The sequence below is a fragment of the Myotis yumanensis genome, unplaced genomic scaffold (genome assembly GCF_028538775.1).
Source record: "Myotis yumanensis isolate MYYU_CA2020_CCGP unplaced genomic scaffold, mMyoYum1.0.hap1 SCAF_5, whole genome shotgun sequence".
Lineage (NCBI taxonomy): Eukaryota > Metazoa > Chordata > Mammalia > Chiroptera > Vespertilionidae > Myotis > Myotis yumanensis.
Window position 1 is genome coordinate 89,519,386 of NW_027223756.1, and position 21,768 is coordinate 89,541,153.

General features: G+C 44.8%; 1 protein-coding gene across 2 annotated transcripts in view; it reads left to right on the plus strand.

The window, feature by feature from the left end:
- Positions 1-21,389, plus strand: part of NWD1 (NACHT and WD repeat domain containing 1) — a 72,204-nt gene extending 50,815 nt beyond the window's left edge. For both annotated transcript variants that reach the window (XM_070416331.1, XM_070416332.1), the window contains exons 15-20: positions 2,595-2,685; positions 6,507-6,661; positions 8,175-8,451; positions 11,116-11,666; positions 15,554-15,659; positions 17,424-21,389. In XM_070416331.1, coding sequence (XP_070272432.1) covers positions 2,595-2,685; positions 6,507-6,661; positions 8,175-8,451; positions 11,116-11,666; positions 15,554-15,659; positions 17,424-17,725 — 1,482 coding nt within the window. In that variant the 3' untranslated portion in view covers positions 17,726-21,389. The remainder of the gene's footprint in view (positions 1-2,594; positions 2,686-6,506; positions 6,662-8,174; positions 8,452-11,115; positions 11,667-15,553; positions 15,660-17,423) is intronic.
- Positions 21,390-21,768: the final 379 nt, after the last annotated feature.

Genomic DNA, 21,768 nt, shown 5'->3' on the forward strand with positions numbered 1-21,768 from the left:
GCCACAAAGTCTAAAATAGTTACTATCTGGCCCATTATAGGAAAGATTTACCAACTCCAGGGCTAGAGCTATCTTCATGGAAATGACAACAAATTTTCAGGTAGTGCTCGCTGTGTACTAAGCATTATTCCAGGCACTTTCTATTTGTTAACTTATTTAACCCTCAAAGCAATGCCGAGATGTAGCTGCTGCCATTTTCTTTGTTACAGATAGGTAAACTGAGGCACAGAGAGGCTCACAGGTGGGATTTGAACTCAAGAAGCCTAGCTCTAGGATCCATGCTCTTAACCGCTATGCTACCCCCTACCCCGGCACTATTGACATTTGGGGCCAGGTCCTCCCCTGCTTTGGGCGGCTGTGCTGTGCATGGCAGGATGTTTAGCAGGATCCCTGGCCTCCACCCACTAGGTACAAAGTATCTCCCCAATCTTCACAACCAAAAATGTCTCCGGGCATTGCCCAATGTCCTCTGGGGAGGCAAAATCACCCCTCAGTTGAGAACCACTGTCCCAGATACATTCAGTGAAAAAGCAACTTGCAAAACATCTGTGATGGATTGTGCCACAAAGGATGCTCCTGTAAACATGTATCTATGCAAATGGACAACAGTCCCTTCTGGGGAGAAGGAAGAACACAGGGAAGGTGAAAAGATGCTCATGGTGTGCACTGGGTCTTTCTTTCTTTCTTTCTTTCTTCCTTCCTTCCTTCCTTCCTTCCTTCCTTCCTTCCTTCCTTCCTCCCTCCCTCCCTCCCTCCCTCCCTCCCTCCCTCCCTCCCTCCCTCCCTTCCTTCCTTCCTTCCTTCCTTTCTTTCTTTCTTTCTTTTTTGAAATATATTTTTATTGATCTCAGAGAGGAAGGGAGAGGGAGAGAAAGATAGAAACATCAATGATGAGAGAGAATCATTGATCAGCTGCCTCCTGCATGCCCCACACTGGGGATGAGCCCGCAACCCAGGCATATGCCCTTGACTGGAATCGAACTGGGGACCCTTCAGTCCACAGGCCGACGCTCTATTCACTGAGCCAAACCAGCGAGGGCTGGATATTTCTTCTTTTAAAAATATCTTATACAGTATTATTGTTTAATTTTTTAAGTTTTAAAAGAATCACATGTTTAGCCATGGCTGGTATGCTCAGTGGAGAGGGTCCTGGGTTCGATTCCCAGTCAGGGGCATGTACCTGGGTTGCAGGTTTCATCCCCACTCCGAGTCCGGGTGTATGTGAGAGGCAACCCATGGATATGTCTCTTTCATATCGATGTTTCTGTCTATCTCTATCTCTCTCTCTTCTTTCTCCCTCCCTCCCTTCCCCTCTCTCTAAAAAAATCAATCGAAAAAATATCCTCACTCCTTGGGTGAGGATTAAAAATACATAAATAAAAATAAAAGAATCATGTGTTTAGCCCTAGCTGGTTTAACTCAATAAATAGAGCATCGATCGGTCTGTGGACTGAAGGGTCCCAGGTTCGATTCCTGTCAAGGGCACATGCCCGGGTTGCAGGCTCGATCCCCAGTGTGGGGCATGCAAGAGGTAGCCGATCAATGATTCTCTCTCATCATTGATGTTTCTAGCTCTCTCTCCCTCTCTCTTCCTCTCTGAAATCAATAAAAATATATATATTTTAAAATGTTTACTTAAGCCCTAGCCGGTTTGGCTTGGTGGCTAGAGCGTTGGCCTGCGGACTGAAGGGTCTCAGGTTTGATTCTGGTCAGGGGCACATGCCCAGGTTGTGAGCTCGATCCCCAGTGGGGAGGCGTGAAGGAGGCAGCCGATCCACGATTCTCTCTCATCATTGATGTTTCTATCTCTCTCTCTCCCTTCCTCTCTCTGAAATCAATAAAAATATATTGTTAAAAAGTTTACTTTAAAAAAAATCATGTGTTTAAAAATGTCAGCAGTAACATCCATAAAGAAATTCACTTTCTCCTGCTCCTGCTAAATAAATGTTGAACCAATATTTTTAAATTCCTGGCTTGAATTGGTGCAAAGGACTCACTTTCCTGGGCTGCCCACGTGTCCTGTTCCCTCTCGCCCCAGCAGAGAACGAATGTAATGCTTTTGGCACCCGGGCTGATGGCAGTCAGGCACTCAAAACCCAGTAGCTGGATTGGGGCTGAGAATCAGGGTTCATGAATGAATCTCCCTCTTAGATTTGATCAAAATCGGCTCATCTCTGCAAGTCGGGATGGGGGAGAACAGTGCTTCCTTCCTCTGGCTCGGCCTTGTGTTTTGATTTTTGAGATCTCCAGACCTCCTCTGGGGCAGAAAACAAATGCTAGAATGTTCTCTGGGTCCCTGAGTTTGTTGCAACAATAACAATGTCAACAATAATAATACCTGCCACTTTGGAAGAGCTGACTATGTGCCTGGGGGTGGGGGGTGAGGGGACCGTTCTACACACTTCTTAGCCCACAATAGCCCTGTGAGGCAGCCCTGGTTTCATCACCCATTTCACAGATGAGGAAACGGAGGCACCCAGGGTTTAAGGAATGTGCTTAGGATCACATTGCTGGTAACAGCCCTGCGTCAAGCTCTTGACCCTGAACCCTTAAGCCTATGGAAATGCTTGATGGGGATATTTGACTTTGCACAGGTTTCCTCGGAAGGAGACAGCCTGCTGGGGAAGCTTCCGGAAGCTGTGGGGTTCCTGGTCACCTCTGAAGATGAGTCCCTTCTCGCTGCAGGTAGCGTTTAGCTCGCTGAGGAGTGGTGAGGAGGCAGCTCTGGATTTGGTTGGAAGGGAAGAGGGGCTTGGGGAAAAGGCAGGGTCTGAGACCAGCGATCAGCAAACTTTTTGCACGGGGCCACGTAACACACATTTTTGGCTTTCTGGGCCCGACGGTCTCTGTCACGACTATTGACCCCTGCCCTGTAATGCAAACGCCGGTGTAGCAATGAGCCAATAAATCTTTATGCATTCTGAAATTTGCATTTCAAATTATTTTCATGTGTCATAAAATAGTCATCTTATTTTGAGTTTTTCCAACCATTGAAAAATGTCAAAACTCTTCTTAGCTCATGGGCCAGACAAAAAAATAGGTGGCCAGTTCAGGCCCATGGGCTGTCTTTTGCCAACCCTTGTTCCGGGCAAATCTCCTAGCCTTCCTAGGTTTCTGGTTCATTACCTTTGAAATTGGAGTGGATAGTCACAGGGATAGGGGCTGGGGGAGGGGGTGGTGAGCCAGCCCACACAGCTCCTGCTTTTAGGGGCTTCCGGCTAGCAGGGAAGATGGACACATAGGCAGGCACAAGAAATACAAGAATCAGGGGCCATGGCCCTAGCTGGTTTGGCTCACTGGATAGAGCGTCGGCCTGGGGACTGAAGGGTCCCAGGTTCGATTCCGGTCAAGGGCATGTACCTTGGTTGCAGGCACATCCCCAGTAGGAGGTGTGCAGGAGGCAGCTGATCGATGTTTCTCTCTCATCAACTCTCTATCCCTCTCCCTTCCTCTCGGTAAAAAATCAATAAAATATATATATTAAAGAATCAGGGGCCATGGAGTGTGTGACAGGGTTTCCTTCTTTAGTTCAAAGCAGTCAAGGAAGGCTTCCTAGTGGAGGTGACTAACACATGCTCAAGAGCCTGATTTTTTTTCAAGGTATTTCCCCCCCCCCCCCCCACCCCAGATCAGTTTTAGGTTCACAACCAAATTGAGCAGAAGATACAGAGATTTCCCATATGTCCTTCCCCCACCCCCACACCTGCAGAGCCTCCCACATTACCCACATCTCCCACCAGAGTGGTGCATGCTGATAATCAATAACCCAACATTGACACACCACCCCAAGTCCACAGTTTACATTAGTTTTCACTCTTGGTTTTGTACATTTTATGGGTTTGGACACATGTATAATGACACGTATCCATCATCATAGTCTCATACAGAGTTTTTTCCCTGCCCTAAAATCGGCCTGATTTTTTGCAAACCAGTTTCCAGGGGTCAAAGACACTGTAGATCAGTGCTGTCCAGTCATGTGAAACACAAATGTGAGCCATGTTTCTAGTTGTGAATGTTCTCATGACCTTATTTCAAAAGGTAAGAAGAAACAGGTGGCCTTCATGTTAATAATATCGCATTTAACCCAACACACCCAAAAATTCAATATGAAATCAACATAAAACATCACGCATGGTATATTTCACATTATTTTAAAAATTCTTGTGTGAAGTTTCGAAATCTAGTGTGTATTTGATGCTTATACTTGTCTCAGTTCAAACCATTAACAGCCACCAATGTGACCCTATTGGAGGGTGCAGGGCTGATAGGTGAACACTTACCCTCCAAGATCAAATGACAGATGATAGGTTTGTATATACCCTCTGTCCTGTCTCCAAAAGGATGTCAGGCGGCTTAAGCATGTGGAACATGTAGCACAGGAAATAGGAACGAAAGGAAAAAGAAAAACCAAGATAGAGGCACAAAATAGAGTCAGGACCGAGGCCACAGACACTGAGGGGCTCAGCGACCTAAACACTTGCTACAGATCACCCGCCAGCGTGGCTCAGGTGGTTGTGCCTCACCTGTGCTCTGAAAGGTTGCTGGCTCGATTTCTGGTCAGGGCACATGCCTGGGTTTTGGGTTTGATCCCTGGTTGGGGAGCGTACCGAAGGCAACCGATCAATGTTTCTATCTCACAGAAATCTCTCTCTCTCTCTCTCTCTCTCTCTCTCTCCCTCCCTGCCTCCCCCAGCACTCTCTTTCCTTCCCTTCCTGATTCTCCCTTCCTCTCTCTAAGCACGTCCAACCCCCCCCCCCAAAAAAAAAAATTAAACTTGTTATAGTTGGGTTTCAAGTGTGGCTCTTTCCAGCAGCCAGTGAGAAGAAGGAGCCTGAGCAGTTTCCCCATTCACGTGTTTTTTTTCTTTCTTTCTTTCTTTCTTAAAATATATTTTTATTGATTTTCAGAGAGTAAGGGAGAGGGAGAGGGAGATAGAAACATCAATGATGAGAGAGAATCATTGATTGGCTGCCTCCTGCACACCCCTTACTGGGGATGGAGGGATCAAGCCCACAACCCAGGCATGTGCCCTTGACTGGAATCGAACCCAGGACCCTTCAGTCGGCAGGCAGGCACTCTATCCACTGAGCCAAACCAGCTAGGGTGCTCATCCACAGTTTTGAGGACCAACCTGTTGGTTAGGAGATGTAGTCCCCATTTGCCCACCTCTCTGCTAGGGGTTCTCTCAACACAACATTCACCCAGCGGTTCTCAACCTGTGGGTCGCGACCCATTTGGGGGTCAAACGACCCTTTCACAGGGGTCGCCTAAGACCATCGGAAAACACATATATAATTACATATTGTTTTTGTGATTCATCACTATGCTTTAATTATGTTCAATTTGTAACAGTGAAATTGGGGGTCACCACAACATGAGGAACTGTATTAAAGGGTTGCGGCATTAGGAAGGTTGAGAACCACTGCTCTAGACAATATTTGGAACGCAAGTGAGCAAGTCCCCTTGGGCAGAGTTGCTGGATAAAATACAGAACTCCCAGCTAACTTTCAGATGAACAGCAAATCAACCTTTTAGTACAAGGATATCCCACACAACATTTAGGATATGCTTATATACCAATAAACTGTTTGAATGTTCATCTGAAATTCAAATTTAACTGTGTGTGCTGTTGTCTTGCTAAATCTGGCAGCCCTTTCCCGCATCTCGCCCTCCTTCACTGCGCTCCCACCTCACTGGCCTGCACGCTGCTCCTCAGACACATCAGCCTGTCCACCTCTCCCAGGGCTTTCCACTTCCTCATTCCTCCACAGTCAGCTCACAGGTCCTGAGGTAACAAGCTACCGCACAAATGCAGTGGCTCAACACAACAGGAATGTCTTCTCTTACTGTTTCAGAAGCCGAAGTCGGAAATGACGGTGTTGGCGGGGCTGGCTCCCTCCGCAGGCTCTAGAGAGGAATCCCTTTCTGCCTCTTCCAGCTTCTGCCTTGTGATTCCTTGACTTGTGGCCAGATCCCAGTCTCTGCCTCTGCCTTCATGGAGCCTCCTCTGCCACGTGTGTCTGTGGACATTTTCTCGTGGCACCCAGTCCCCTGACCACAGTGCTCTTATCAGAAATTCTAACCGTTTTCTTTTCCTTCCTCCCTCCCTTCCTTCTTTTCTGCCTTCCTTCTTCTCTCCCTTCTTCCCTTCCTCTCTCCCTCTTTTCCTTCTTCAAAACATACTATTTACTGTGTGCCCAGCTTTGTGTTGTGTTCTGGGATATCATGAGCAGCCCAAATAAGCAGTCCCAGTCCTCAGAAAACTCATTGTCTTCTGATCATAAATATCTTTACTGTTTTTCTGTGAGATTATTGATCACTGTCAACCCTCCCTCCACTTCTCCCAATGGTAGGCTCTGTGAGGATGAGGGCTGTGTCTGTCATGCTCGCCGTTGTATTCCTTCCACTGGCACATAGTAGGTGCTCAAAAAACTTTGTTGACTCAATTGAATTACTCAAGCTCCTCCAGAAATGAAAGGCATAACCCCGGTCCCTGCCATTTCAGGCTTTGGAAGGTCCGTGCGGATATTCTTGGCTAACTCACAGGGGTTTCATCAATTCATGGCTGCTGACCTTGAACATGAGGACACAGTGGAGACGGCTGCTTTTGGTCCTGAGAACAACCTGATTGTCACGGGGTCCCGGGATGCACTCATTCAGGTGAGGGGGAGAGCTAGGGCCTGTCATCCTCACCTCTGCCTCTGAAATAATAAGTATGATTTTTTTAAGGTATCTTTGGCTTTCAAAAAAAAACCACAGAAAACTAGGGCAGGCAAAACAGGGCAGGTCATTGGGAGGATAAGGAGTGGGTGTCTCTGAGGACCCAGTGGCAGACCTGGGGGGATTACCAAAATATTCAAAAGCAGAGATAATTCCCACTAAACCTCAAAGACTAGGAGGACTTTGACCTTTAGAGTGGAGCCGGTCTGGGGGAGGGGAGGAAAGTTCCTGTGAAGCTCAGAGTTCTCAAGGTTGGTTCTGCAGCGTTCTGAGCTCACCACATCTTTACATTCTTAAAGGTTTTTGCGATACCCACCCCCCAAGAGCTTTTGTTTATGCGGATTATATCAATTTGATCTATATGTTTTTAATAAGTGATTTATTTTAAAATACTTTTAGTATTTGAAGAAGAGTTATGTCTAAGAGAGCCCCCCAAATATATATCTACTCTTCCCTCAGCTTGCCCCAACTGTCACATATCATATTATCTTGGTCCCTTTATCAAAACCAAGATATTAACATTGGAATAATACTCTTAACTGACCTGCAAATTTTGTTCCAATTTCACCAGCTTTCCCATAAGTGTACTTTTTTCTTTAAAAAAAATATTTTTATTGATTTCAGAGAGGAAGGGAGAGGGAGAGAAAGATAGAAACATCAATGATGAGAGAGAATCATTGGTCGGCTGCCTCCTGCATGCCTCTACTGAGGATTGAGCCCACAACCCAGAGAATGTGCCCTGACCTGGAATGAACCATGACCTCCTGGCTCATAGGTCGATGCTCCACCATTGAGCCACACCAGCCAGGCCAGTTGTACTTCTTTTCTATTCCAGGATCTAATTCAGAATCCCACATTGCATTTAGTACTTATTGGCAATCGTCATATTAAAAATTAAAAATAAGGAAATCCAAAATTAATTATCCATTAATTCAGTAACATGAAATGTCAGCATAATATCTTACTTTTATGAAAATAATTCCATTTTCTGAAACAAACCAAATAACTCATCAGAAGAGTGTCATTGTTTCACATTTTAGCAAATCTCTTTCATGTCTGACTTAATAGAAGGCTATTGAACACTCCTACTTGATTCTGCATACTCCTGTTATAATATCACATGTCCTATGACTCTGGAAAACTCCACTGTTTGCTCGTGAGAGGAAGAGAATGGAAAAAGCAAATAATATCTTAGAATTATTATGAAAATAGTCTTGCTTTTGCAGACAAGGCTGGGGGGTACCCTTCAGGGGTTCCCTGGAACACACTTTGAGAACTGCCATGATGGTAGACTGGTGAGATGTAGGGATGTTCTAGGGGTTGGGGAGACACGAAGGCCTTTGAACTTCAGCCTAAGAATTCACCTTAGTTGGACAAATGAACTTAAGCATATTTTCAAGCTACAGCTGCCTAAGGAAGAAGTCAGCTCTGCCCCTCTGCTCTCCATCCTCAGGTGTGGAGTCTGTCAGAACAGGGGACCCTGCTGGACATCCTGGAAGGCGTTGGGGCCCCCGTGAGCCTGCTGGCCCAGGGTGGGGCTCTGGTGGCATCTGCTTCCCAGCAGTCCTCATCCTTCAAAGTCTGGGATCTCACTTACAATCAGAAGCCTCGAGCCTCCACCCCATTTCTGGACTGCACTGGCCTCACTGCTGTGTCACACAATGGACGCTACATTTACTTCCCCAAAATTGGGGACAAAAACAAAGTGACCATCTGGGATTTGGCAGAAGGTTTGTATAAGCACGGTCAGTGTGTGTGGGTAAGCACTGAATCCTGTCTTGGTCTCTTTGGGCCGCTGTAACAGAACACTATCAATTAAAGTAGTGGAAACAGGGAAATTTGCAGTAGCCAATTGAAGCTTATGGATAGTGAAAGCATTGAAAAATTGGAAAAACCGTGGAATGAGCATTTCTATGATCCATTCTTTTTTTTTTTTATTATTGATTTCAGAGAGGAAGGGAGAGGGAGAGAGATAGAAACATCAATGATGGGAGAATCATTGATCAGCTGCCTCCTGCACACCCCACACAGGGGATCCAGCCCGAAACCCAGGCATGTACCTTGACTGGGAATCAAACCATGACCTCCTGGTTCATAGGTTGATGCTCAACCACTGAGCAACACCCACCAGGCTACGCTCCATTCTTAATTTTTAAAATTTTTTGTTAATCCTTGACTGAGGATATTTTTCCATTGGTTTTTAGAGAATGGAGGCGGGGGTGGGGGGTGGGGGGGTGGGGGGAGATACAGAGAGAGAAACATCAAAGTGAGAGAGACCTATTGATTGGTTGCCTCCAGCACATACCCTTCCAGGGCTGGGAATCGAGCCTGCAATCCAGGTACTAGTAAGTGTCCTTGACCGGAATCGAACCCAGGACCCTTCAGTCTGCAGGCCGATGTTCTTTCCGCTGAGCCACACCAGCTAGGGCTATGATCCATTCTTGATGCAGGCTTAAACAACAGACATTTATTCCTCACAGTTCTGGAGTCTGGGAGTCCAAAATCAAGTGTTGGCAGACCCAGTATTCAGTGAGGGTTCTCTTCCTGGTTTGCAGATGGCCATCTTCTCATTGTACCTTCCCATGGTGGAGAGCAAAGAGAGAGCAAGTTCTCATGGCTCCTCTTAGAGGGGCCCTCCTCCTACTGTGAGGGCTCCGCCCTCATGATGTAATCACCTCCCAGTGACCCCACCTCCAGATACCATCGCATGAGGGGTTAGGATTTCAACGTATGAATTTGGGAGGGGCACCAACATTCAGCCCATATCACCCCCATACTACAGTAAAATTGAAGTGGCTGATAGGAAACAGGATTGGTTTTATAAATTTCTGGCACAGGGCAATTGATAACTGGTTGTCAGTGTCTGTTTTAGTTCAGGTTCCAGGGAAAGCAGGGCATGTGATGGGGAGATTTGCCCAAGTGGTGTATGGAGGGGAGCGTCCAGGAGAAGCCTGAGAGGTAGTGAGGAAGCAGGCAGGGCCGGGGAGGGACTGAGCAAGGGCCGGGGGTTCAGCCTGGTCCCACGGGGAGCTCCAGAGCATAAATCGCACCTCCGAGTTTTCCCATTCAAAGCAAGGGGGCCAGCATTCTGTAGCCCATATTAGGCAGTCATTGGCCTGATGCCATCCTTGAGGGTGGGGTGGGCATAGCCCCCAGGCATTTCCAGATGAAGGTTCCCTTCTTCGGGGCAGTGGCAGCCTTGGGTCTGGGTGAATTGGCCAGTAAAAGGAGTCTGGGTGTTTTACCAACAGCACCGGCTCCCACGGTGTGAACAGAAATATAGAAATTCCTGTTTATGATAAAATAATGTAAGAAAAGAAATTCATTCTCAAGTTCATGCACTCATTGATTTGACAGATGTTCGTTTAGTGCCAGGCTCTGGGGGTGAGTAAGACAGATTGTCAAGGTGCTTGCCCGCTAGTTGCGGGGCAAAACCAGCCAGAGAGGAATGGAGTGTGGTTGGGGATAAGATAGGAGCCTGCGAACTCTGGCCCGCGGGCCAATTCCAGACACCCACTTGTTTATATGGTGTCTGTGGCCGTTTGGGAGATACAAAGGCAGGGTTCAATGGTTGCAACAGAAAGCATATGGTCTGCAAGGCTCGAGTATTTCCTCTTTAGCCTTTACAGAAGTCTGTAAGGGAAACATTTGGGATGAGGTCAAAGAGGTCATGTGAGAGGAGTGGGAAGTCACTGGTCGGTATGCAGAGCAGTGAGATGGTGGAATTTTCTTTTCTTTTTGGTTAATCATCACCCAAGGATATTTTTCCATTGACTTTTAGAGGAATGAAGCGGGGGGGAGAGAGAGAGAGGGAGATAGATAGATATCAATATGAAACACATGGATTGGTTGCCTCCTGCACCCACTCTGACTGGGGCCAGGGATCAAACCTGCAACCCAGGTACATGCCCTTGACCGGGTATTGAATCTATGACTCTTCGGTCCACAGGCTGTTGCTCTAACCACTTCGCAACACCAGCCAGGGCGAGATGATGTAATTTTCTTTTTTAAAAAATATTTTTTCAAATATATTTTTATTGATTTCAGAGAGGAGGGGGGAGGGAGAAAGAGATAGAAACATCAGTGATGAGAGAGAAACATTGATCGGCTGCCTCCTGCATGCCCTCTACTGGGGATCGAGCCCACAACCTGGACACGTGCCCTGACCAGGAATCCAATTGTGACCTCCTGGTTCATAGGTTGGTGCTCAACCACTGAGCTACATGGGCTGGGCATAATTTTCATTTTTAAATCCTCGGATGGTTTTGTGGCAGGAGTGGAAGCAGAGAAACTTGCAGAAGCCAAGTTGAAGCTTATGGATAATAAAAGCATTAAAAAAAATCGGAAATAAACACGGAGTGAGCATTCTTGATGTGGTCTTGTCTCTGCGGCAGGTAAAGAACAAGACGCCCTGGATACCTCCAATGAGGTCAGGTGCCTGGAGGTCGCCGAGCAGGCCAAGCTCCTTTTCACGGGCCTCGTTTCCGGCATCGTCCTCGTGTTCCCGCTGAACTCCAGGCAGGATGTGATGTGCATCCCCCCTCCAGAGGCCCGGAAAGCTGTCAGCTGCATGGCCCTGAGTAAGGGCGAGGAGCACCTGGCCATCGCCTATGACAGCATGGTCTTGGTGTTGGACATTCACCCTGGGGACCCCTGTCCAGTCATCGATGGGCCAACCTACACCTTCTACACCCAGCTGCCTGCGACCATATCCAGCGTGGCCGTTCTGGCTGACTACCGTGTGATTTACGGCATGACCAGCGGCGACCTCTTCCTTTACGAGTGTGCGAATTCCAAAGTGTTCCCTCTGGAGGCCCATGGGAGCCGGGTCACCTGCGTGGACGTCAGCCACAAGGAGCAGCTGGCCGTAAGCGGGTCCGAGGAAGCCCTGCTATGCCTCTGGGACCTGGAGGCGTGCAAGTGGAAGTTCGAGATGAGTTACACGGTAGGTGGCCACGCTAGGTCCTGGTGCTAGAAAACCAATGGCCGGAGTCGTTTATTAAGCGCACACACCATGGGTCACTGACCAGGGTCGGGACTGGGGTAAGAAAAGTGAGGCACTCGCCTTGGGAGTAGAGTTTAAAGGGGCACCCAAAACTCAGTAATGAAGAGAAATAATATTTCAGTACAATTTTTTTTAAAAATCACAACAAGCCCTAACCGGTTTGGCTCAGTGGATAGAGCATCAGCCTGCGAACTCAAGGGTCCCAGGTTGGATTCCGGTCAAGGGCATGTACCTTGGTTGTGGGCACATCCCCAGTAGGGAGTGTGCAGGAGGCAGCTGATCAATATTTCTCTCTCATCGATGTTTCTAACTCTCTATCCCTCTCCCTTCCTCTCTGTAAAAATCAATAAAAATATATTTTTAAAAAATCACAACAAAGGCAAAAGATCCACGAAGAAAAAAAAGTCAACATTTTAAATCAAGACAGGAAAAAATCCTGCACTGGCACAGCCCCGCCTCACTCGCCCCGATCCTGACTGTCATTCTTTCACTCACTGGCTCTGACTGCACAAGCCATGGCAGGCTCCTTTCCAGCACCGAGGAAGCAGCTGTGACCAGGGAAGAAACCTACGGTCCCACCTCCTGGAGCCATGTTCTGTTGGGGGAGACACTGGATCCCTGTGAGGGCAGAATTTTTTGTTTTGCTCATTGAGATTGTCCCCATCCTTAGGGGAGCTCCTAACATATCCTCAATAAAAGTTTGTGAAATAAAAATAAAGCAGTAAATATGTGATGGGTTGGGGAACAGGCCTTTGGGGGAAAATAGGACAATGTCAAGAGGGTGGAGAGTAGCATTTAGTAAGTGCACACACCATGGGGTGCTGGTTAAGGTCAAATAAGTCCTGTGGAACAGCATTCTAGGCAGAAGGAACAGTAGCTGCAAAAGCTCTGAAAAGGGAAACCAGTGACTCCTTTATACACAAAGTATCTTGGAGTCCACACTGCCTATCTCCAGGAGCTATGATAATTTTGTATTAATATTATGAAGAACTACATTATATATTCATATATTCAAATTATATACACATTATATAAAAATTTACATATTAAAATATTCTCTAATTTAACCCTCACAATGCTCTTGTACCATTGGGGTTATTATTCCAGCTTTTCAATTAGGTAACAAAGGCTGTACCTTAGGTTGCAAGATGTAAAAATTGTTAAACACAGGGAGATGACCTTGTATTAAGTGAGCAGAGGATGAATAGTTTCATTTTAAAAAACCTTTGTCCCACCTGACTTATTTCTTTTTATGAAGCCACTATGAGGCTGGGATATAAGTAATGTTTTGTCTTGTTGAGATGGGAAATGTCACTATTGCAGTTAAATACACCTAGCTTTCTGGTTTGTTTTTTTTAATTTAAAAAACTTAATTTTGGAATGATTTTAGAATTACAGAAAAGTTTAGATTTACAGATAGTATAAAGGTTCCCATTTATTCACCCTTCACCAGGCTTCCCCTGATGTTAGTATCTTATGTAAAAAGAATGTGTTTGTCAAAACTAAGAAATTTACACGTTAATAATATTTTACTAACTAAACTATCAACTCTATTGAAACTGTACATTCTTGACAAATTCCCGTTTTCCATTCTAGGATCCAATCCAAGAGCCCATGTTCCATTTACACAGAGCTTTTAATTAAAGTCAATTATAGCTAATACTTGTATAACTGAGGCCATTTAAGAATTAAATCCTAGAATTTCTGCTCTCTAATGCAAAATATCTCTAAGACTCACAATCTAGTCCCAGTGAAGGTATGCTTTGATCCTGGAAACATCAATACTACCTGTTTCTCCAGGTTTTCACTGGACCCGTCCTCCATGGGGTGCTTACAAGCCTTGTTTCCTACACACATGCCTTGGGTCTGGCGTCCTGTGTATCTTTCAGTCTGAAATCAAGATCACATTGTCTTTTTCTTTTTTTTTTCTTTTTTAAATTTTTAATTAAATCTTTATTGTTCAGATTACATTTGTTCATCTCCCCCCCCCCCCATAACTCCCCTCCTCCCAGTTCCCGCCCCACCCTCCGCCCTCACTCCCCACCCACTGTCCTCATTCATAGGTGCACGATTTTTGTCCAGTCTCTTCCCGCATCTCCTACTCCCCTTTCCCCTCAGGAATAGTCAGTCCATTCCCTTTCTATGTCCCTGATTCATTATAATCACCAGTTCATTCTGTACATCAGATTATTTATTCACTTGATTCTTAGATTCACTTGTTGATAGATGCATGTTTGTTGTTCACTATTTGTATCTTTACCTTTTTCTTCTTCCTCTTCTTAAAGGATACCTTTCAGCATTTCTTATAATACTGGTTTAGTGGTGATGAACTCCTTTAGCTTTTCCTTATCTGTGAAGCTCTTTATCTGACCTTCAATTCTGAATGATAGCTTTGCTGGATAAAGTAATCTTGGTTGTAGGTTCTTGGCATTCATCACTTTGAATATTTCTTGCCATTCCCTTCTGGCCTGCAACGTTTCTGTTGAGAAATCAGCTGACAGTCGTATAGGTACTCCCTTGTAGGTAATTGACTTTCTTTCTCTTGCTGCTTTTAAGAGTCTCTCTTTGTCTTTTGCTCTTGGCATTTTAATTATGATGTGTCTTGGTATGGTCCTCTTTGGGTTCCTTTTGTTTGGGGTTCTCTGCCCTTCTTGGACCTGTAAGTCCATTTCTTTCACCAGGTGGGGGAAGTTTTCTGTCATTATTTCTTCAAATAGGTTTTCAATATCTTGCTGTCTCTCATCTTCTGGCACCCCTATAATTCTGACATTAGTGCGCTTGAAGCTGTCCCAGAGGCTCCTTACACTATCTTCGTATTTTCGGATTCTTTTTTCATTTTGCTTTTCCGGTTGGGTGTTTTTTGCTTCTTCGAATTTCAAATCTTTGACTTGATTCTTGCGCTCCTCTGGTCTGCTGTTGGGTGTCTGTATAATATTCTTTATTTCAGTCAGTGAATGCCTAATTTCTAGTTGGTTCTTTATCACAACATCGAGGGTCTCATTAGTTTTCTTGAGGCTCTCATCAAGTTTATCGGCAGCTTCTAGCACATTATTACAAGCCCTCAAAATTGTGTTTTTTAGCTCTATATCCTCCATTTCTGTCATGTTTTTTTGTCTCCACATTTTTTATGCTTTCTTGGTGTACCCCCTAGTGGTCTTTGTGCGCAGTCTTGTTCTAGTTAAGCCTTGGTTGTTGTCGTTAATACTAGAGGGATTTGACCACCAGGCCGACTGGCTGTGAGAATCAGCTGTGTCTGCCGTGGGAAAACTTCGGTCCTCTGGAGAGGTGCTAATCTAGCCTTTGCCTGAGGCTATCCGGCAAATGGCTCTGAGCAGGGCTTGGGCAGGGCGGGTCGCAGGGGATCAACAGGGCGGGTGGAGGGAGCAGTTATGGCTGCTCTCAGTCTCGTTCCCAGAGGCTCTGCTTCTCAGAACCCCAGCAACCACTGCAAACCTCGGAGAGAAAGCTGCCCTCATGTTCCGACTGATGCCAGACAATCCCGCTTCTCCCGTTTGAGTCTGAGTCCCTAGAGACTCGCCCGGATCTGGAGCTCAGAGTCTGAGACTCCCTCCTGATTGAAAACGACAACCGCGCCCTCAGCCACCAGCCCGCTTTGCGCGCGCACCTCCGCACCTTTGTATTTTCCACACTGCGCCTCCTCTGAGCCTCAGTATGCTGTTCTCTCTCCTTCTAGTTGAAGAGTCTCTCCTCAGCCAGCTTGCCTGTGGTTCTGGGTGATGTCCGTTCTGCTTTTAGTTGTATTTTTGAAGTGGTTGTTTGCGGCAGCAGTCTCCGGTGTTTACCTATCACATTGTCTTTTTCAACAGAACTCTTACTGTCGAGGAGTCCAATGTGTTTGCTTCTCCAAGGATGACAAGTATGTGTACGCGGGCTTGAGGGATCGCTCCGTAATTGTCTGGAGTGTGCTGGATGGTGAGTCATTTTACTTTGAGAACAGGACTGAGCTTAGATCTGGAGAAGAAAGCCCTGTTCTGGGCCATGGGAGGTCTTGTTCTGGCCTCCTCTAGCTGGTTCTCTCCCAGGTCTCCATAGACCAAGGTGACAGGCCTACCTGGAGCTACAGCTCCTTGTCTAGACCTATGCTCTAGGTCAGTGATGGCGAACCTTTTGAGCTCGGCGTGTCAGCATTTTGAAAAACCCTAACTTAATTCTGGTGCTGTGTCACATATAGAATTTTTTTGATATCTGCAACCATAGTAAAACAAAGACATATTTTTGATATTTATTTTATATATTTAAATGCCATTTAACAAAGAAAAACCAACCAAAAAAATGAGTTCGCATGTCACCTCTGACATGTGTGTCATAGGTTCGCCATCACTGCTCTAGGTACTTGGAACTCACCTCCCCATCAGGCCTGGAGCCCTCTTTAGGGCCTACAGAGGCCTCTTCCCCGGGTCCATCCTTCTGGGGGTGGACCATGCCACCAATGTGCATACCTCTAGGCTCAGGGGGTAGCCATGGGGTGCTGTGCAGGGAATCTGGATATGTGAGGCCTAGGAGTTTAGGATCGAGCTGGGTGTGGGAAGGGAAGGGAGCTGAGCCACAAACAGCTGGAGGTTGGCTCTCCCACACCACTACCTTCCAGCATGGAACTGCAGAGACTGAGAATTCTCAACCTAAACCTGACCTTCCAAAGGTATATCCATCAATGTAGGAGGATAGAACATATTTCATTTAATAGTTTAATAGCTGGATTTGCAACATTTACATATTGTGTCTTATAGGATGTGAGCCTTGATTCATTCTCTTGAACCAGGCCCCATAAAAGTTAGGAGCAGCCTAACTTTTGAAAACCCCACATCTCTGGTCTGTTCAATATTAACTAAGGGAATATTAACAACAGTTAACCCTTCTTTTGTACTGGATACTGCCACTGAGCCATTTAATTTTCTCAATAGTCACCCCGATTTTACAGAGTAAAAGCTGAGACTCTGAGAGATGGGGTGACTTGCCCAAGGTCACACAGTGAATAACTGGTAGGCTGTGGTTTGGAGCTTGTCTGCCTGCTACCCATGCTCACCTTTTTCACCTTCCTTCATTGTTTCCTATAGACAGTGGCTGAGAGGTAAGTGCCATTGCCATTTGACAAATGAAGAAGCTGAAGTTCAGAGAGGTTAAAATATTATCCCAAGGTCACAAAGCAATTGAGTGGCTGAATGAATATTAGGTAGAGTCAAATATATTATGATAGAATACATTATAATAGAATACATGTCAATCCAATACATTGTAATCTAATACATCATAGTCTATTACAGTGTAGCAAAGATGCCTAGAAAAATGACACATGGCTCAAAAGCTGAGGTCTGTGGATTGTGGCCTTAAAAGCCCATCCTGGACAGGTTCAGAACTTCTCTTTCTACTCTTCCTTCAATCATCATCATCATCATCATCATCATCACTGAGCTCACTCTGGGATGAAATTGATATTAATCATGTACATGACATCTTCAAACCTTCAGAATTCCCCTAGGCACATAGTTTCAGCTATCATTCCCATATTGCAGATGAAGCAAGAGGGACTCCGAGAGGTTAGATGCCATGCCTGACCAAGTAAGGAGCATAGCAGATATTTGACCCCATGCAGCAAACTCTTGAACATGTGAAATTGAATTTTTGTGGCCCTGATTTTCTCATTTTTGCTGCCCTGACCTCCACCCCTACTCCCTGCAGGCACCCTGCTGGCCAGCCAGTTTGTCCATGCCATAGTGAACAGAATCATCCCAACCACCAATGGCTTCATTGCCCCCACCAGACATGGCTATCTCATCCGTGAACGATTCCAGTGCCCTACATCAAGAGCCTCACAACAGGACCCTCTCAAGAACTTCAAGAAGGCAGTGTGGATGGTCAAATCAAGGCAGAGAGAAGAGTTGGCTGCTGCTGCAGGGGCACTGCAGGACTCAGGATTAGGGGGTGCCCAGAGAAATGAATGCAAATCAAACAAACGCTCACAAGTCTGCCTGATAGTGTAGAACCACCTGTGGGGGGTATGGGGCTCCAATCTGGCTAAAGTGAAGAAAATTATGTATTGATGTATATCTGGACACAAGGCCTCATATCATGGGACCCAGATCTTGCTTCTCAACATCTTTCCATTCCTATGTCCTCCTTGTGGGCTCTATTTGCAGACCTGCCATCCCTAGGTTAGCAACATGGTAGCCAATTCAGTAGGAAAGAGAGCTTCCCTTTCCCTACAGTTTGAACTAAAATCTTGGCCTTGATTCTATTGATCCCAGTTGGCTCATATACCCGTCCCGGAACCAATCAATTGTCTAAGAGAATGTAGAACTGTGATTAAACTATACTGACCCAATGACCCAACTGCCCACTTGGGCTGAGCATGGAGTCAACACCATCCAACTACATGGACTGAGAATGGGAGAAGCTATTCCCAGGACAGAAACTGGGGTACTGGTACCAGGCAAAGTGGGGATGGATGGATGTGAGACTGACCAACCACAGATGTGGATTACAAAGCTTTACAGTTATAAAGCACCAGGTGCTATGGTCTGACCCTTATCACAGCCCATACTTCAGGAAGGGCATGAGTTTCTGCGTCCATTGTACAGTTAAGGTAGCTGAGCCTCACTGTGATTTGCTCAAGGTAACAGCCCTAGGTGCATGAGCTCTGAGAAACAAGAACCAGGAGCCTTCCTGTCCCATCCTTCTTGTACCACCTGGCTCCAATTTTAGTTTCACAAGTACAACTACTTATTCCATAGGTGGCACGCTGACATGCCCACAGGGGCCAGTGAAAAATCTTAATGATTATCATGCATCTGGGTGAGGAGCCGAGAGTGGAGACAATGGGAACATGGAGGACATATGCTCAGTCTAGGGTGGGCATGGGCACCTTGGCTGTACCTCAGAATCTCCATGAGGAAAGCAGACTACTTTTGCCAGAGCTTTCTGTTGTTGGCAAAGTCAGAAGTCTTGACTTTTAGGCAAAATATTCCCATTTTAAAAAGTTGGTGATTGCCTCAAATTTATATCTCCAGATACATTTAGCCCATGTTTCTCTAATTCATAAGCTGACTTCATGACCCAAGCTGGCATTAAACAATAAACTCGTTAGAATTCGTCCATCTCTACCATCTAGCTCCCAAACTTTGAGGATAAAGATGCTTTTTTAAAAATCTTAAAAACCGGAGGCTCTTGGAAGCAGACGGAAAAAGCTGCCAACATCTCCCTGATATATGCTCCCATCTCTGCCCTGTGCAGGTTCAACAGCCCAACTGTTTCCATTCCACTTCTGTGTCCGTAGTCTTCTAAAAGACCCACTTGGTTCTGGGGCTTTTGTTGAAGGAGAGGAGAGTCCAAATCTTTAAGGTGCTATTCCTTCTTCCTTCTGTGATATTCCGAATTTCACAAAAAGTAAACTTAGAAAAACAGAAGCTTTTGAACTGGATGTGACCTTACTGACTATCTTGTTTAGTTGTTTCCAAGGAGGGGCTTTGGCAGTTCTGCATATAGCATCAAATTCCATTAAAAAAATTTTTAACTGTAATTATAAAGCACGCTCAGGTGCATTGGGCAGCAAGGTTTTAAGGTGTCAGAGATAACTACCTTAGGATTCTCCTGCCATCTCCGTTTAACTTAGATCGCAAGGGGGTCCCTGGAAAAATTACTTACTCTTTGCCACCAGTTCTCTGTCAGTCAGGGAACAAAGTGGATGTGTGACCAAGTAAGATTTCTGCTTTAACATGTGCTAGTATGTGTCCATCTCAACAGCCTCAGTGAGAATCAATTGCTCTGTGGGTAAATACTAAATTAAACATAGAAAAGGAATTTTTACTAAAAAAAAATGCTCTTCCGAATTGTTGCTCACATTGGAGGCTCTGCAGTGAGTTTTCACTTGAGAAAGAGTTTGGTTGCTGTGAATGTTTGACAAGCCCTGTACTTGGCGGAGTGACTTACCTCAGGTCTCCCCGCTGTGGAGGAGTCAGGATGAGAGTGGGGTTATAGAAATCCTCACATTGTTCTCTTATGCTAAGTAGGACGTGTAATGTATCATCCAAACGGGGATATGTTTTGGGAGTAAAAAGGGATGCTTTTACCAGTTATTCCCAGAGTACCGGACTAAACTGGACTGTCCCAAGACTATTGAAATCTGCAAACCCTCTAGCTGTAGCAAGAGTTAATTTGTTAAATTCTAGAGACTTTTAAAACTTGAGATATAAGTGACATATGACATATTAGTTCCAGGTGTAGAACATATGATTCATTATATGTATAATTTGCAAAATGAGTCTAGTTAATATCCATAACTGCACAGTTAGAATTACTTCTGTTTGTTCTGTTGTTGCAAGTTTGTCTTAATTGCTTTTGTTTTGTTTTGTTTTGTTTACTGAGGTTTAATTTACCAATAACATTACATTACTTTCAACATAATGATTTGATATTTGTATATATTGCAACATTACCACCACAATAACATCTATTACCACACAAAGTTACAAAAATTATTTCCTCGTGATGAGAAATTTTGAGATCTATCCTCTTAACAACTTTCAAATGTACAACACAGTATTGTTAACTATAGTCACCATGTTGGACATTACATCCCCAGGACTTATTTATTTTATAACTGGAAGCTTATGACCATGTTTATGCATTTCATGCACCCCTTATCCCTCCACCTTTGGCAACTACCACTCTGTTCTCTGTATCTACGAATTTAATATCTTAAAATTTATTTTAAATTTTACTTTATTTTCAAAGTCTAAAGACTATTTGCTTATCTCAACTTGAAAAATGTCCAAACTTACAGCAGAGTTACAATATTCGGAGAATGAACACACATTTACTCACCATTTTGAGATTCAACCATTGCTCTATCACTCTCAATCTCCTGCTAAAACCATTTCAAAGTGAGGGCTGGGACTCATGTGAGGAGTGAGGCACTCGTCTGAGGCACAACATTTAAGGTGGCACCAAAAATCTCAGCAATCAAGATAAATAGTATTTTATTACCATATTTTTAAAAAATCAATATGAATTTTAAAATGCATGATGAACAAAATATCAGCATTTTATTTTTTAAATATGTTTTTATTGATTTCAGAGAAAGAAAGAGAGAGGAAAAGAGAGATAGAAACATCAATGATGAAAGACTCATTGATTGGCTGCCTCCTGCACGCCCCCTACTGGGAATCGGACCTGCAACCTAGGCATGTGACCTCCTGGTTCATGGGTCGATGCTCAACCACTGGGCCACACTGGCCAGGCACTATCAGCATTTTAAATAAAAATGGAATTTGACCCCACACTTGCACAAATTTGCCTCACTTGCCTCACCCTAATTCCAGCCCTAGTGACATCAAGACACATTCCCTGTAAATACTTCAGGACAAATCTCTTAGGAATAAGGTCATTCTCCTACATAACCACACACACACCTTTAAAAACTAATAATCATTATTTAACATCTTTGAATAGGCATCCCTAATTTTCCTAATAAGCCCTAAAACACATGTGATAGCTGTTCCTTTCCAACTGGGACCCAATCAAGATTAGCTCATGCATTGTATTTAGTTGTTTTGTCTCTTTAGTCTCTTATATTCTAGAGCTGGAGTCAGCAAACCACAGCCTGTGAGCCTGCCGCCTGTTTTTTCAATAAAGTTTTATTGGAACATGGCCACGTGCATCATTTACATAGTGCCTGTGGCGACTTTCATGCTACAGTGACAGAAAATGTATGACCCAAAGCCAAAAATATTTGCCATCTGGCCCTTTTCAGGAAAGTGTGCAAAGACCAAGCCTGGTCTTAGACTTGATTAGATTCAGGGTAAATATTTTTAAAATAGACTTTTTCTTTTAGAGTAGTTTTAGGTTCATAGCAAAATTGATTGTAAGGTACAGAGAGATTTCCCATATACACCTGCCCCAATACATGGATAATTCCCCTCATGATCAGCATCCCCCACCGGAGTGATAAAATTGATGAACCTACAATGACACATTATTATCACACGATAAACATTTTTGACAAGATTACTTTATCAGAGTATTAGTT